This window comes from Phyllostomus hastatus, unplaced genomic scaffold (genome assembly GCF_019186645.2).
Source record: "Phyllostomus hastatus isolate PE091 unplaced genomic scaffold, TTU_PhHast_1.1 phas_scaffold_501, whole genome shotgun sequence".
NCBI lineage: Eukaryota > Metazoa > Chordata > Mammalia > Chiroptera > Phyllostomidae > Phyllostomus > Phyllostomus hastatus.
This window is the reverse complement of record NW_025334033.1, coordinates 28,200,994-28,219,485: the sequence shown is the minus strand read 5'-3', so window position 1 is coordinate 28,219,485 and position 18,492 is coordinate 28,200,994. Positions and strand designations below refer to the sequence as shown.

Here is an 18,492-nt window from a genome sequence, read left to right as displayed (position 1 = left end):
CTTCATTTTTATCTCCATTAGTCTCAGAGCTGCCTACGTAATCTTTCCCCCTTCTTGTCTATGAATTCTTTAAAGATAGAAATAATGTCTGGTCACTTTCTACTGTCCTTGTACATAGCAGATGTCTAATCTACTTCATAGAAAAATAAATGACAATAATGAGTATGTGAATTAATGTATTAATGGAAAACATCACTATGGGACTACCCATATTCTACAAAATATACTCCCCCCCCCAAAAAAAACATGAACAAAAGGAACATGGGATTACTGTCTAAATCTCCAAAGTACTTAACAAAGCCCTCTCTTTGGAAATATTCGGAAGATAATATAGGTCAACTCGTCGGAAGTGCTGCAAAAAGATTGGAATATATTGAGCCAGAGAATAAAGTTGGTGAGTGTGTTCAGAAAGCAGATTAGTATTTAAAGCCTATTGAAGAGGCATACTTGAAAGGAGAAATATGGGCCCAAACTTCTCCCATTATCAGTTAGAGCAAAGGTCCACTAACCTGGGGAGGGGACTGGTACAGGTTGGGATTCACCAGAATTCTCAAAGGCTCTTCAGAAGATCTATCCAATTTGGTCAGTGGTTGGTTCAAGGTTCCACTGGCAATGGCCTGTATTGCCTCATCTCGTCTGTGGTTAACAAACCAAAGGATGCAATAATTGGTAATGTTCTATGCTCCGAACATCCTTACTTACCATCACAAACAACCCTTCTACAGTAATAAAATTTAAAATTCAAAGAGGGGTTCGTGGATGATCTCCTTCCCTGGCCCCTCAACTTCCTTCTGTTCACTCCAAGAACACTAAGGAATGAGTTAGCAAAAGTTCCAGAATGCTAAGAAAATACATTGGGCACACTACAATCATTCCTCTGTTTACCCAGATTATTAAAATGCCAGAGCTAGTAAAGTTGCCTAGAAACAGTCTGACACTCAAGAGAGTATTATTCTATGGCAGCCTATTTACTCAACACATTCAATTATTTCACTGCCCACTCAGGAATCCCTCACTCCACTCTTCCATGCTGATCTGAATTCTAGCCTTGCTTCAAGGCCCCAAAGTTCTATTGAGGTCCTCTACTGGCTCCATACAAAAATGCTTCTTCCTTTCTCTGAAGTCCTGTAGCACCTACTACTTAATCATCAGATACATCCTATGGTCATGTCTGGTATGACTATTTCACTCTAAACCTATGTGATAATTTTCACTTGTGGAACTCATTCTCTTGGATAAGTAAGAGACCACAGGTCCTGCAGAAACAGTATCTTATTCTACTCTATAGTACTACATTACTTGCTACTTTACTCCATGCCCCTGCTGGATGCTTGACAAATGTGGATGATGATAATTCTGAGGCACAATATAATGAAAAGCTTCTACCAGTAGAAAAGGCTGATCCTGACCTTGAATATAATAAAAAAGATAGTTGTTAGGAACCTCTTATATGCACGGCAACTTAAAAGGTGTGGATTCTAGGCAAAAAAAGCCTAGAATCTAATTTGCAGGTTTAAGACAGCTATAAAGATGAACAAAACATGAGAGAATGTGATTAATACTATGAGGCACAATCCATCTGGTGGTTACTGTCCTATTATCCCATGTGCTGTACTAAGTAGCTTCAAGAGAGAAGCAGATACTTGAAAGGCAAAGGTTGGAGGAGGGATTTCCAAACCAAAGGAGAAGCAAAAACAGAGACATAAAGCTTAAAAAAAAAATACAAGAATTTGAAGGAAGAGGTGAGTCTAGAATACAGTGGTTGGGCAGTGGGATCTGAAGGAGGGAAATACTGTACATTTAAGACACAATACAGTAGCTAAATATATCCAGAACTCTATAATGTATAAAAGAATACAATTAGCTAATCAATACATTTTTAGAATGTTCAGACTTATTAGCATACAACCAAAGCATAGACATGTGAATATAAATTGCAATGAAACAGCCTTTTTCATATGCCAAAATGGAAAATATTTTTTTAATTTTTGAGAAGGGAATGAAGAAACTAGTGCGCTTGATATCTGGTTTGCAGCTGATAAGTCAAAAAGTTTACACAATTTAAATTTTGAGATACTGCCCAATTTCACTTCTAAAAGGCTTACCCTCTTTATTAGATATGAAATGATTTTTATTGGTAAAGCAATCCATCTTTATTATGGAAAATACAAATTAATAGAAAGAAAAGAAATTCCTAAACCCATCACTCAGAAATATTTTTTCTTTATATCTGTGTATCATATACATAATAGGTAAAAATAAATAATTATTTTGAATATAGTGGTAGAATTGCTTATAGGAGAGAATAACCTTTGTTTAGGAAAATTCTACAGTGGATTTTCCAGGAATGAAAGAGAAAAGCCAAGGATTGGGCCTTGTAAAAAACACTACTGTATTCAGTATTATCCAGAAGTGCACGTGTGTGTATGAGACACACACACACACACACACACACACACACACACACAGAATGGGAGGTATGTCTTTTTCAAAACAGAAATCAGGGTAAGATCTCTACGAGCTTTCTTTTCAGTACTGTGCTGGAGCAAATATGTGTACCCCTTGCCAACTTTAAGTGGCCATAATGGCAATTTTTCTAATAGATTTAATTTTTTAGAGCAGTTTTAGGTTCATAGCACAACTGAATGTAAGATTCAGAAATTTCCCATATATTCCCTCAGAGGGAATACACTCAGAGACTCCCCTGTTATTAACCACCCCTTGCTAGAGTTGTACATTTGTAACAATCAACCTATAATGACACATCATTATCACCCCAAATCCATAGTATACATCAAAATTCACTCTTGGTGCTGAGGCTGTATCATTTTATTATTTTTATTTGTATTGATTTGGGGGGGTTCCCTATGCTCTTCCTTCTGTGCAGCTGTGTGTGCCTCTATACACATACACATATATACCACTCATATATATTTAGTTCAGAATTAGGGACTGGCCCTCTGCTGTGTAATTCACACTGGTCATTGTTCACGTCACATGAACACAGGGGACACAAGGTACCTCAGAGCCTAATCTTGCTTGTGCTTGTTTATCTCCTAAAAAGGCATCCGACTGCAGGGTATATAGCTGTCTGATCACTAAGCTGTATGCCTGAAAGAGGTGGTACCATTTTAGTACTCCCATCCACAGTAAAAGAGCATACCCATTTTCCTACACTCACAGATTATGCAATATTATATTTATTTCAGCCAATTTTATGATACATGGTTTAAAAATCTGCATTTCTTTGATAACTAGTTGAGCATCTTTTCAAATGCTTAATGACTATTTGTATTTCCTTACCTGTAAATTGTCTATTCTCAGCCTCTGCCCATTATTCTACGGGAATTTTTTTGTCTTTTTCTTTTAGTTTGCAAGTCTTTATATAGTACAGATATTTCTCTTGGACTATTTTTTATATTGATTTATTTATTTTTAGAGAGAGAGGAAGGGAGAAAGAAAGAGAAAAACATCAATGTGCAGTTGCCTTGTGCACCCCCAACTGGGGACCTGGCCCACAACCCAGGCAACCCTTTGGTTCGCAGGCAAGCGCTCAATCCACTGAGCCACACCAGCCAGGGCTACTCTTTGACTATTAAAAATGTTGAAACTATTTCCTCTCAGTCTGGTACTTGTTTACTTTATTTAAAATATCTTATGTCTTTTTGACTTTTGGGTTTTATATCCTGCTTAGAAAGAGGTTTATCACTCCAAGACTGACTATATTCTCCTTTATTTCTATATTTCTTTGATTCTTTTATTTTTTTAATATTTATCTTCTTAGTCAAACTTAGAACGATCTGAGGTAGAGATCAACTATAGGCTTTTTTCCTAAGCTGGTAGTCAATCATCCCATCATATATTTAATCCTTTCCTTACTGTTCAGAAATATTACCTTTATCAGTTACTAAATTTACACACACACAATGCAGACACACAGGTCTCTTTCTGGATTCTATCATGTTTCAGTGATCTAGTCCTGTGCCTAAACTGTACCTCATTGTTTTAGAAAGTTTTTTATAAAACAACAGTGATTATCTAGTAGGACAAGCTCCCCTCTCTGTTCATTTTCAAAATTTTATTAGCTACTCTTACATGTTTTTATTCCAAATAAATATATTAATTTTTTTAAAATGAAAACAGATCCATTAGAAGAGGCTAATCTTTTACAGTCAAACCACCCCCTTTTTCCAGACCCTTTCTGCTATCCACTTACTTGCTATGATACTCGGCTAGCGGATTTTCATCTTCCACAATCTTCCTGCCTGCAAAGTCAATGGTGATTTTCTTAGAGAGCCGAGAGGCATGTCGAAGTTCCCTTAGCTCCTCCTCTCGCTTCTGCAGAGTTTCCCGCTCAACTTTGGACAACCACTGGTTAGAATCACTGGCAAAGTAATCTGACTCATCATCAATTACTTGGGTCCTTCGAATGCTAAAAAAAAAAAAAAAAAAAGAAAGAAAAGAAGAAGACCTGGCAATTAGGCCACCTATTGACAAATAAGGACTTGATTCCTGGAAAACTATTTCAAGGCAGCTTGCTCTTAGGCTGTTCTAAAGGTTATTATATCAAACAAGGAGACCCAAGAATGTTCTAAAACCAAGTCAAGCTCCGCTTGGTTCCCAGCTCCTGCATATATCTTATTCCCACTGCAGGCTCAGTTTAGCTACTAAAACTAATCTCATCCTCGGGCAGAAAAAGACAGAGCATCCTAATCCACTGTCCTTCTAGCCTTCTTACTATTCTAGTCCTCATCTTCTGAAACTGGGCTTTTGGCTGGTTTTGTTGCATCTGAGTTCATGCCTTGGCAACTTACTTAATATCAGAGTCCCTCTATAGTTGGGACCCAGTCTATTCCTGCTAGGGCCAATTACTACCCTTTCCCTTAAAAACTGGTGTTCTAATCTGGACCTGCAGTCCTGTGGCTCACTCTTAGGACACCCTAGTACTCTACTACTACATGTCAGTTCCCCCTGCCCAAATCTCCAGTCCCTTACTAATACAATGGCCAATCCAAGATATGATAATCAGGCCTGTTTCTAAGATTATACCCAAAAAGAAACTGAGAACTAGAAGAAATCTTGATCCACTCTCTCATTCTACAGATGATAAACCCAGGGCTCACAGAGGTGAAGTGACAACTCTCAAGTCACAAATCAAATGGATTTGCACATAATTACAAATTTGTAATATGCCTTTACACAGGCATAGGGAAATACTGAAATCATATTCATATATTTATTTCAATTATTCAGGACTCAGCTGGATTTGTAGGTTATAAAGTAGACTGAGAGTGGGAAGTTTAAGATGTCTCAGGAGAAAATGGGTCCTATGTGTAAACCTAAATAATGAAAGTGGTGCCACTGAACGCATCAGCAAAAGGGCCATTTCAATAGGGAGATGCTTTCCCAGTTTTTATTTATCAAGAATTGTACTCCATTTCTAATTCTACTACTAATGTTAAATTTTACTGAGTAGGGCTAAAAGTGATTTTTAAAGGATTAAGAGTAAATATGGAATTACAAACCTTGTGATGGACGTACTTAAGGACTAGCTTTCAGAGTTATATCTCATGTGTTCACAGCAAACAGTCTGGTAGTGGTAGGCATGTCTAACCAAAGGATCATGCCAGGGATAGACTACTAGGTCAGTTACAATAAGTAAGAGATTCGGGGTCTCTCTAGGAACCCTCACACTCTCATATGGCCATTTGAAATGTGAGCATTTAAATCCTATTTAATATTAGCTTTACCATTAACTGGTTTTCAATATATGCATTTGGTACAAAGAAAGAAAAAAAATGAGAGAAAGAAAGAAAAAATAGAACTAACAAATTCTGTTTCCTGAAGAGAAGTCAATGGGCTAAACGACAAAAGTGTAGGAATATAAAAGCCAACTTAGGGACATTTTAATATGTAAATCAATGAATCAGAAAACACATTGAGTGTCAAAGGGAAAAAGAAGGATAAATCATGCCTTCCCCTGATGAGCCGTTACCTAGGCTCTCCGAGAGGCTGTATCTAACAGACTCTCCAGAGCCGAGCACAGCAGTTTGCAGATGGCAGGCACTCTAATATATATGATGATTGACTGGCTACAAGTGAAACAAGTGGGGAATTCTGTCAACCCAAATCAACTTACTGGGGAGTACACTAACATGTGCCAAAAATCAAAAAATGTTTCAATGCAGGATCCTCTCGGTGGGAGCCAATCTTATTCAAACATGAATTCAAAAACAAATGTAGGCTTCCTATGTAAAGCATCCTATTGTTCTTTTCCTATAAATTTTTTCATACTCCATTCCTAAGGATGTATCAAGTGCCAAAATAATGTTTTTTAAAATTTTTTATTTATTGATTTTAGAGAGAGGGGAAGAGAGAAGCATCCATTTGTTGTTCCACCTATTTATGTGTTCATTGGGTAGTTCTTGCATGTGCCCTAACCAGGGATTGAACCCACAACTTTGGCATATTGAGACAACACTCTTATCAACAGAGTTACCTGGCCAGGGCCAAAATAATGTGTTAATAGGCAGGTTCTCTGAACAAGCCTACTTCCTAGCATTTGTTATTCTAACCACATCATACCTAGTTCTGTCAAACTCTAACAGTTTGTCTTTATGCTTGACAGCCTTCTCCAGACCAGACTTAAATCGCAATTCTTGATGAGGAAGAAGGTCCTTGGTAGAGACATCCACCTTTACAGAACTCTCTGACCCTGAAATTCAATAAGGAAATCAAATGATGTCAGCCTATAATACAAATTAATTGTTAATACTGTGCAGCAGAAAATAAAGTATCAGAAGATCTGACTCTACTCTGATGATCAACAGACTTCATTTCAATAGAAAACAAACAAGTACACAGACAGTGCTTGACACGTAACAGGTTCTCAATAACCGTTAGGCTCCATTTCTTTAGTTATGGAAATTTGGATCACCAAAGTATTTAACCCCACAATATACAATACCTTATAAATGAAAAACTTTATTGAGTTGAACTGAATATCACCTCTAAACATACTTTTACATATCAAAACTAAAAACTAAATAATGGAAGAAAAGAGAGAAGAAACTGTAGAAAAGAGACAGTAATAATGAGAACTTATTAGATGCTAAGGCACTTAATATATACTATTTAATCTTTACAATAACCTTGTTAGAAAGTTTGTATTATCTTTGTTTTACAGATAAGAAACTAAAGTTCAGAAACAATAAGCTTACTGAGTTCACACAGAAATTAGAGGGTAGAAACAAAATTTAAACTTAGGTCTAAATCTAAAGCCTATATTAATTCCTTGGCCCATGTGTTATCTCCTTTGTGAAAACATAGTATAAATATCTATGTATACATATACATAGATACATACATACACACACACAAATATATATATATATATCCCAGAAAAGAGTGCCATAAATTGTGATAAAACCAAAATGAGTTAGGAAAACAACTAGGTGATAATAATGGCTGACCTCTCTACTTAAAACTTGAGGTGTTTTCAAAATCCTGTAAAATCTTTCTTTTAAAATTAAAAGAGAGCGGCCCTGGCTGGCGTAGCTCAAGAACCAAAGTGTTGCAGGTTCGATTCCCAGTCAGGGTACATGCCTGGATTGCAGGCCATGACCCCCAGAAACGTCACACTGATGTTTCTCTCTCTCTCTATCTCCCTTCCTTCCCTCTCTAAAAATAAATAAATAAAATCTTATAAATAAATAAATAAATAAAATTAAAAGAGAGTGAAAGCAAGAGAGAGAGACTGACTCTTATATTCTGAACATTAAAAAAGCATTTAGATGCCCTGGATGGTGTGGTTCAGTGGACTGAATGCCAGCCTATGAACTGAAAGGTTGCCAGTTCAAATCCCATCAGGGCACATGACTGGGTTGCGGGTCCCCAGTTGGGGGCATGTAAGAGGCAACCAACCGATGTTTCTTCAACACACAGATGTTTCTCTCCCTGTCTTTCTCCTCCCTTCCCCACTCTCTAAAAAATAAATAAATAAAATCTTTTTATTTTTTTAATTTATTGATTTGTGAGAGAGAGAGAGAGAGAGAGAGAGAGAGAGAGAGAGAGAGAGAGAGACATCAGTTTGTTCTACTTATTTATGCTTTCACTGGTTGATTCTTGTACATGCCCTAACCGAGGATCAAACCCACAACCTTTGTATAGCCGGGTGATGCTCTAACCAACTGAGCCAGCCAGTCAGGGCTAAATAAGTAACATCTTTTTTTTAAGATTTTATTTATTTTTAGAGAGAGGGGAAGGGAAGAGAAAGAGAGGAAAAGAAACATCAATGTGTGGTTGTGTCTTATGAGCCCCCTACCGGGGACCTGGCCTCCATACCCCAGGCATGTGCCCTAGACCAGGAATCAATCCAGTGACCCTTTGGTTCGCAGACCCGCACTCAATCCACTGAGCCATACCAGCCAGGGATAAAATTTTTAAAAATCTTTTTAAAAAAACACTTACAATTACCTCTTCTCATAATAATGACCTTATAGAAATCCTAATTTTAAAAGTATGGAGACCTTTTCAACCTCATTAATAATTCTGAAAAATTACAACTATAAAAAATTAAAAATCTGAAATGTCAAAACTCAATGATGACAGGTTCTCAGGTATAAAACTAATATTGTTATAGATGGTACAATACATTTTGGTAATGTAATAAGATAAATACATCTTAAGTGTCAAAAATTATCAATATTCTTTAACTCAGTAATCCCATTCTCAGAAATTTATCACAAGAAAATAAATAAAAAGATATATTAACAAAAAATGACCACTTGTGGTATTATTGATAATTTGGAAAGGGTCAAAATATCCAGTAGAAAATAAGTAATCATAGTACAATAGATCAAGTTAATAGATTATTTTTAGCCACAAAAAATGATGAAGACTATATAGCAACATAGACGCTAATTTTAAAGTGTTAATTGAAAAACAGGAGAAACAAATATAAACACTTTGATCGTTCCTTTATAGTATAAACCAATACCTATATTTAAAAACCCCAAAATATTTTCATATGTGGAAATAAATGAATATGATTTTTTCTTTTAAAGATGTCCTTAACTGGTAGGGGGGAAATGGAGACAACTGTACTTGAACAATTTTAAAAAAGAAGCCCTGGCTGGCGTAGCTCAGTGGATTGATCACGGGCTGGGAACCAAAGTGTCCCAGGTTCGATTCCTAGCCAGGGTACATGCCTGGGTTGCAGGCCATAAGCCCCAGCAACCGCACACTGATGTTTCTCTATCTCCCTCCCTTCCCTCTTTAAAAATAAGTAAATAAAATCTTAAAAAAAAAAAAAAAAGCAATGTCCTTACCTATTTATTCACGTTTTTCAACTATTAAATACTTAAAAAAGAGTTGCAAAAAAAGAGAGCTCCTGATATATTTCATTCAGCTTCCCTTAATGCTAATATCTTATCTTATATAACCATAGCACAAATATCAAAAATAAGAAATTAACACTGGTACAATAATATTAATTAAATCACAGACTTTATTTGGATTTCAACATTTTTTTTTCATTAAAGTTATTTTTCTGTTCTGGGGTCCAATTCAGGATGCTACATTGCAGTTACTTGTCATGTCTTAGACTCCTCCAATCTGTGACAATTCTTGTCTTTTGTGACCTTGCAAATCCTAATCTTAATGTTCATCCAACAATTTTAGCATACATTGGTGGATCTTCACTGTAACCATTACTGCTATTATGGTGTTCTAATGGTGATTTTCTATTATCCTCATTCCCTCATTTTATATTCTTTATTTTGTATTTTACATAAATATTTTATATATATTTATATAAATATTTTGTATTTTAAATCATTAAAAAAAATTTCCAATTACAGTTGACATACATTATTATATTAATTTCAGGTGTACATCTCAGTCATCAGACATTATATAACTTACTAAGTGACCACGCAAATAAATCTCACACCCATCTGACACCATACATAGCTATTATAATATTATTCCTATGCTGTACTTTACATCCCCATGACTTTTCTGTAACTACCAATTTGCACTTCTTAATCTCTTCACCTTCATCTATCCCTCATCCCGCTCCCATCTGGCAACCATTGAAATGTTCTCTGTATCTAGGTCTGTGTTCTGTTCTGCTTGTTCCATTGTTTTTTTAGATTCAATTATTGATGGATATGTAGTTATTGACATTTTAATATTCATATATATTTTTAAATTTTTATTTTTTGTCCTTACCTGAGGACATGCTTATTGATTTTAGTGAGAGGGGAAAGGCGGGAGAGAGAGAAAGAGGGAGAGAAACATCAATCCCTGGCCTCTTGTATGTGTCCCAACTGGGGACAGAACACACAACCTAGTTATATGCCAACCCATGATCTTTTGGATTAAAGGGATAATGCTCTAAAAAACTGTGCCACATTGGCCAGGGCTATGTTCATATTTTTTATCTTTTCTTCTTCTTGTTCCTCTTAAAGAAGCCCCTTAACTGGCCAACCCATGTGTCCAACCCATGGACTGCAGGCCACATGTGGCCCAGGATCACTATGAATGCAGCCCACTACAAAACTGTAAATTTACTCAAAACCTTTTCTTTGCTCATCAGTTTTCATTAGTGTTTGTGTATTTAATGTATGGCCCAAGACAACTCTTCTTCTTCCAGTGTGACCCAGAGATGGCAAAAGGTTGGACACGTTTAACATTTCATATAATTCTAGTTTGGTGGTGCTCTGGAAGGTGACTCCGTTGGCTGGAGTATTGTCCTGTACACTAAAAGGTTGCAGGTTTAATTCTGGGTCAGGGCTCGTACCTAGGTTATTGGTATGATTTCAGAACAGGGAGCGTATGGGAGGCAACCAATTGATGTTTCTCACAGTGATGTTTCTTTCTGCCTTCCTCTCTCTCTAGAATCAATTAAACATATCCTTAGTTGAGGATTTAAAAACCAAAAAATACAGGTTTCATGGTGATGAACTCCTTTAGCTTTGTCTTATCTGGCTACCTCTTTACCTGTTCTTCAAGTATAGCTTTGCTGGGTAATCTTGGTGGTAGGTCCCTGATTTTCTTCACTTCAAATTTTTCTTGCCAATCCCGCTGGCATGCAAAATTTCTGTTGAGAAATCAGCTAACAGTCTTATGGATGCTCCCGCTAGGTAACTAATGCTATTTTCCTCTTGCTTTTAAGATTCTTTGTCTTTAAACTTTGGCATTTTAATTATGATGTATCTTGGTGTGGGCCTCTTTGGGTTCCTCTTACGGGGGACTCTCTATGCTTCCTGGAATTGTATGTTTGTTTATTTTTTTAACCAAGTTAGGGAAGATTTTCATTATTATTTTTTCAAACAGGTTTTCAATTTCTTTCTCTTTCTCCTTCCAGCACTCCCATGATAAGAATGCTGGTACTTGAAGTTGTTCCAGAAGCTGCTTACACTGTCATTATTTTTTTTGGATTCTGTTTTCTTTTTGCTGTTCTGATTGGGTGTTTTTTGCTTCCTTATATTCCAAATCACTGATATGATTCTTGGCTTCATCTACTTTACTCTTTATTTCCTATACATTCCTCTTAATTTCAATTTTTGTTTCCATTTCTGACTGGCCCTTTTTTTATGCTCTTGAATTTCTCACTAAGTTCTCTGAGTATCCTTATAACCAGGACTTTGAACTCTGCATCTAGTAGGTTACTTGTCTCCACTTTGTTTAGGTTTTTTTTTTCTGGGGTTTTGTTCTGTTCTTTCATTTGGGACATATTTATCTTTTTTTTTTACTCAAGTTTTTAAGTTTTTTTTTAATCTTTAAAGATTTTATTTATTTTTAGAGAGGGAAGGGAGGGAAAAAGAGAGGGAGAGAAACATCAATGTGCATTTGCTGGGGGCCATGGCCTGCAACCCAGGCATGTGCCCTGACTGGGAATCGAACCTACGGCTCTTTGGTTTGCAGCCCGCGCTCAATCCACTGAGCTATGTTTATCTTTTCATTTTAGCAGCCTCCCTGTGTGTTTCTATGTAGTAGGTAGAGCTGCTATGTCTCCCAGGCTTGGCAGAATGGCCTAATGTGGTAGGTGTTCTGTAGGATCCAGTGGCACAGCCACCCTGATCATCCAAGCTGGGCATTCAAGGTGTGCCCCACACATGTGGGCTGTGTAAATGCTCTTCTTGTAATTGAGCCTTGATTGCTGTTGGCACATCAATGGGAGGAATTTATTACCCCCAGGCCTCCAACCACCATGGAAGATCAGCCATGCAAGAGGTCATTCCACACAGCAGGACTTACTTCAGCAGGGCTCTATTGTCTGCTGAGTCAGTCCTTTAAGTGTGTAGCCTATAGAGGTGGTTGGGTGGTAGTGCTTTGGCGTGGTCTGAAGCAGTCCACTGGGTGTGCAGGCTCTGGGGCCTCCCAGCAGGTACGGGCCAAGGTCAGCCACCATTTGTGTCCTGCTGGGACCACTTAGCATGACCTACAAAGCAATCTACAGATGGCTGCTACTTGTACTGGGCTTAGAGGGGCCCAGGTGAGAGAGAGCTGCAACACTGAGCCTGCCTGTGGCTGGTGCTAGGCCTGGGCCACTTAGTATGAGAGGTATGGAGCATGCTGAAGCCAGATGCTGCTGGTTTGGGAGATTTCAGGAAAATCTGAAGGATGAGCCAAGACAGGTCATTTGGTCATTTGTGTGGAAAAGCTACTGGAAACAGCTTGAGTGGGCCCAAAAGTTGGGTGGGGTGGGACCTCAGGGAATCACCAAGATGCAGCAGTGTGAGCCAGGTTGATGGGAGTCTCAGATATGGCCCCCTGCCTACTGGCTCCGGGTAGAGGAGGGCTCACCAGAGGAATAATAGCCTCTAACTGCTATTCTGTCAGGGAGAAAGCTGCCACCCCTTCAGCTTTTACCTTTTTCCTACATGATTCAGTTCCTTCCATGTATAGCTCTGGTGCCTTTTAAGCTGCTGCTCCAGCACTGGAGCTCAGAGTGAGTGAGTCAGAATAAGTCTGTGTGTGGGCCCTTTAAGAGGAACTGCCTGGGACTCCAGCTGTTCTGTCTTCCTCTGCCTCAATCTGTACTGGTTTTTCCAACCAGAAGTTATGGAACCTTCTCTTCCTGGCACTGAAACCCTGGGGTGGAGGGCCTGGCATGGGGCTGGGATCTCTCGCTCCTCGGAGGGACTTCTGCTACAGGATATCCCTCCCAAATTTTATCTACATGTGGGTGCAGACCAGCCCATTTCGAGTATCTGTCAAGTCTCAATGTAGCTTCTTCTTAATTCTCTAGTTGTAGGACTTCCAGTCAGCCAAATTTCAGGTGGTTCTGAATGATGTTTGTTCTGTAGTTGTTGTAATTTTGATGTGGTTGTAGGAGGAGGAAGTACTTCCTATGCAGCCATCTTAACTGGCAGTCCTGTAATTCCTATTTCTTTACTAATATTCTCTACTTGGTGTAACACAGTTTTCTTGGTTTCCTTTGCCTGAGCTTCAGGCATAGTTTCCATGTTAATCTTTTTTTTCCTGTGAATGGGCCATAATTTCTTGGTTTTTTTGCATGCCTCATAATTTTTTGTTGAAAACTGCACATTTTGAATATTAGTATGTGTCAACTCTAAACATCAGATTCGTTCACTTTATTAGAATTCTTCTATAAGAAAGAGCTGTCCCTTCTCCCCATTTAGTTAACTCAGGATATTAACTTTACTCATTGGGTTATAATCCACTACGATGATTTGTTTTCTCACTAAATGTTATGTGCTCAAATGTTGAGACGGAGAGTAAGCAGAAGATTACTGCCTACCTGACATTAGCTTCTTGAGCAATTTCTGGCTCTTGTTTGAGTCACGTTGTAAAATATCCTGTTCTTCACGAGTACATACCTGTAAAGTAATAAAAGTCACATGATCTAATACTTATTTGTTTTCCTGATATACCTACAAAGTAAACTTAAATTACACATTAGTTTGGCAATAAAAAAATGAGACTGTTGACACTTTTTTATCCAAATATACCAAAAAATATATATTCAAATTGAGTTTTACCCTACTCTTTCTAATTTCTCCCTTCTTTCATGAACCATACAAAAAACTGATCTCACTGCAAGTGACCCTGAATGACTTGGCAGTTAAAAAAACAAAACAAAACAAAACAAAAACTAAGCTGCCGTGGGTGGTGTGGCTCAGTGGATTGAGTGGTGACCTGTGAACCACAAGGTAACTGGTTCGATTCCCAGTCAGGGAACATGTCTGGGTTGCAGGCCAGGTCTCCAACTGGGGCATACCAGAGACAACCAATTGATGTATCTCTCAGACAGTGATCTGTCTTTTCCTCCTTCCCTTCCCCTATCTCTAAAAGTAAATAAATAGCCCTGGGTGGTGTAGTAAGTGGATTGAGCTTGGGCTGCAAACCAAAGAGTTGCTGGTTCAGTTCCCAGTCAGGACACATGCCTGGGTTGTGGGCCAGGTCCCCAGCAGGGGGTGTGCAAGAGGCAACCACACACTAATGTTTCTCTTTCTCCTGCTGTTCCCCTCTCTCTAAATATAAATAAAATCTTTAAAAATAATAAAAGTAAATAAAATCTTTAAAACAATTTTAATTTAAAAAATAAAAAAATCTAACCTACTTTTAAAGGAGAAAGATTTGCCATCATTGAGACTGTTGCAAAAAATATTCAACACTTAAATTATAAGCAGATATCTTATTATAAAGACATAGAGAAAAAAGCAAATTACAGTATCACTAGTGAAATCTTGTCTAGCTTTTATACCATATATATTTTGGTTTTTGCCTTCAAATATTATAAAATAATGATTGTATTAAGCAAAATAAAGTTTTGTATATTATAAAATCACTGCAGCCCTGCCTGGGGGGCTCAATTGGTTGGAGCGTCACCCCATGCACGAAAAGGGTGGGGAGTTAAATTCCCAGGCAGGGTGCATAAGGGAGGGTACTGATTGATGTTTCTCTCACATTGATGTTTTTCTTTCTCCCCCTCTCTAAAACCAATAAACATCCTCAGGTGAGGATGAAAAAAGTGATAAAATCACTGTAATTGTAAGGGGATCTAACACATTAAACACTGTACTTCCTAGCAGTTGGACAGAGTTCCTGCCAGCAGCGGTAGGTTGTTTCTCTAGAGAAAGCTTCATATGGGATGACATTTACTGCTATTTTCTGAACATTCTGACAGTAGACATTACATTTTTCAGGTCATCCATTTTCTATCAGCTTGTTCTCTGAGTATATTGAAAAAGCAAAGGTTCCTAAACAAAGCAATTAAAGAGAAGGTAAAACAAAACAATGTAAAATAGTACCCTTTACGAACACCAAATGCCACTGCTTCAGCCAGCCAGCTCAACTGGCAGAATAGCTTTCTAGACAACTCATTAGGGTGTTTATAACAGAGTCATTGCTGCTACACTCTTGAGGTCATTCTCTCACTACAGAGCTATAAAGAGGAGGTATCCTAGAAACAAAAGTGTTAAAGACCTAAGGATTATGTCACAGTGGTTCTGCCCCTGTGAGGATATGTCCGAAGACTCTGACAGAAAAATTTGACATTTTAAGCCTGAAGTTTTCTTGAATTAAAGTTAATCTGACACAAGACTTGGGTCTCTCAATGTGTGTCTTCTCAAAACTCTTCTTACTAACAAGTCTCATTATTAGGATGTAACCTTCGGTTTTTGCCTAAAAAATTCCTGCTACTACAGTTTACTGGATATCGTAGGGAAAAAAATTTATTATGAAAAAGAATATAAGGGATGTAAATGTACCTATTTATTAAACCAGTAAAATAAAATAAAAAACGATTACCAGACCCCTGGCTGGTGTAGCTCAGTGGATTTAGTGCAGGCTGAGAATCAAAGGGTCGCCAGATCAATTCCCAGTTGGGGCACATACCTGGGTTGTGAGCCAGGTCCCCAGTGGGGGCCATGTGAGAGGCAACCACACACTGATGTTTCTCTCCCTCTCTTCCTCCCTCCCTTCCCCTCTCTCTAAAAATAATAAAATGTTTAAAAAAAATTATTACCAGAGAACCACAGAATAAGCAAGGGCCAGAGCCCTCTTGTTCACAGACTATACGCCCACAGACTAGACAGTTATTGATCAGCTTGTGCTTCTGGCCCAGGCAATCACAAGGGTGGCGACCTGGGATCAGGACTGCAAGCTTGTCTTGTCCCTCTTTTGTGTATAAACTAACAAACTTCGTCTTCTTCTTTAAGGAGTTGCTGTTCTCTTGTGCCTAAGTGTACAAAAATATTGGAAATAACATCAAATAGTTAATGACAATAAAAATAGTCGAAAAGAGAAAAACCTCAATTCTGTTTAATAACAACTTACACACTACCAAGGAGCCAAGAAAGAAAGGAGGAGGAGAAATACAAATTCGTTATAATCAAGGGTTTAAAGAAAGAATATGCTCTAGAAAAATGAGCTCATAGACCTTGCCATTTCAGTCCTCTATTACAGCTGGTGGGAAGTAGTTGTAGCAGTAAAAGCTGATTGTGACATATTTAAGCATAGCTAAATTGAAAATCATAAGAAACAAAAATGCCTCTAAAAGCAGATGATATTCTCCCTGGCTAGTGTGGCTCAATGGACTGAGTGCCAGCCTACAGACTGAAAGGTTGCTGGTTTGATTCCTAGTCAGGGTACATGCCTGGGTTATAGGCCAGGTCCAGAGATGGGGGTATGAGAGAGGCGTCCGATTGCTGTTTCCTCCCTTTCTCCCTCCTTTTCCCTCTCTCTAAAAATAAATAAATAAAATCTTTAAAAAAAATAAAAGCAGATGATATTCACAGATTTGGAAATATAAATAAGAAAAAGCAATAAAATCAGATTTACTAAGACTCAGACAGCAAACACAATAGAAAAATGGGCAAAAGGCCTAAACAGGAATGTCATAAAAGATATCCAGCCCTGACCAGTGCGGCTCAGTTGGTTGAGCACTGTCCCACAAAGCAAAAGGTCACTGGTTTGATTCCCAGTCAGGGTACATGCCTGGGTTGCAGGCCTCATCCCCAGTTGGTGCTTGTGTGTGAGGCAACAAACCGATGTTTTTCTCCTTTTATTTCTCCTTCCCTTCCCCTCTTTCTAAAAATAAATAAAATCTTTTTTCAAAAAGAAAATATCCAGCCCTGGTTGGTGTGGCTCAGTGGATTGAGCACCTGTAAACCAAAGGGTTTCTGGTTCAATCCTAGTCAGGACACATGCCCAGTGGGGGGTGCATGAGAGGCAACCACATGTTGATGTTTCTCTCTCTGTCTTTCTCCTTCCCTTCCCCTCTCTCTAAAAATAAGTAAGTGAAAATATTTTTTTAAAAAGAAGATATCCAAATGGCCAACAGTCACATGAAAAAGTGCTTAACTTCATTAGTTATCAAGAAAATGCAAAATGAAACCACAATGCATACAATGACATACCAAGCAGAATGGCTAAATTGAAAGACAGAAGATACAGAGCACTGGCAAGGATACAGAGCAACTGGAGCTCTCATGCACTGCTGGAGTATAAATTGGTAATTACCAAAGCTGAACATATGCATACCCTGTAACCCTGCAATTCAATTCTTGGATATATACGCAACAGAATGTATAAATATGTCACTAGAAGACGTGCAAAAGAATGTTCATTGCAGCACTGGAATTGGAAACTACCCAAATGTCAACAGCATTGATATATTCATGTGATAAGATCCTATGTAGCAATGAGAATGAAAAAGTATAGCTACACAAAACAATATGCATAATTCTCACAAAACACGTTAATTGAAAGAAGCCAAAAACCAAAGAGTACATGTTATTTAGCTCCATTTATACAAAGTCCATAAGCAGGAATAGTAATCTGATGTTGGAGGTCAAGAAGCTGTTTTCCTTGGGAGGGCTGTCATTTGGGGGCACACTGAGGGTCTTCTAGAGGAATGGTAAAGTTTTGTTTCTGTTTATACCGGTATGGGTCAGTTTGTGAAAATCCATTTGTTCAGTTCTATATGTAAGTTATAAAATAAAAAGTTTAAAAAGTAAACTATATTTATTAGCCTCTGTGTTAGTCCATTTAGGCTGTAATAACAAATTACCATAGACTGGGTAGTTTATAAACAGCAGAAATTTATTTCTTAAAGTTCTAGAAGTTGGAAGTCCAAGATCAGGGTGTTGCATGGTTGGGTGAGGGCCTTCTTCCAGGTTACAGAAATGACATCTAGGTCACTGTGTCCTTGTGTGGTGAAAGGGGCCAGGGAACTCTGTCGAGTCTCTTTTGTAAGAACACTAATCTCATCCATGGGAGTTCCACCCTCACGACACAGGAATCTCCCAAAGGCCCAGCACCCCGATATCATCACGTTGGGCATTAGCATTTCAACATGTGAATTTTGGGGGGATACAAATATGTAAAACCATAGCTACCTCTAACACATAAAGTATATAGATACTTCTCTCATGCTGTGGTCCTATTTCCCTTTAAACTGAGAATTTCTCAATTATTTCCAGGGACTGAAGTTTCATAGTGGAAAAATCTCAAGAG

General features: G+C 38.0%; 1 protein-coding gene across 2 annotated transcripts in view; it reads right to left on the bottom strand.

Annotated features, from left to right (window-relative positions):
- The window catches only part of TRIP4 (thyroid hormone receptor interactor 4), a 57,919-nt gene that overhangs the window by 30,858 nt on the left and 8,569 nt on the right, over positions 1 to 18,492 (bottom strand). For both annotated transcript variants that reach the window (XM_045823616.1, XM_045823615.1), the window contains exons 4-8: positions 16,001 to 16,213; positions 13,772 to 13,850; positions 6,586 to 6,715; positions 4,217 to 4,432; positions 510 to 636 (exon numbers count right to left, since the gene is read on the bottom strand). In XM_045823616.1, the coding sequence (XP_045679572.1) occupies positions 510 to 636; positions 4,217 to 4,432; positions 6,586 to 6,715; positions 13,772 to 13,850; positions 16,001 to 16,213 (765 nt within the window). The remainder of the gene's footprint in view (positions 1 to 509; positions 637 to 4,216; positions 4,433 to 6,585; positions 6,716 to 13,771; positions 13,851 to 16,000; positions 16,214 to 18,492) is intronic.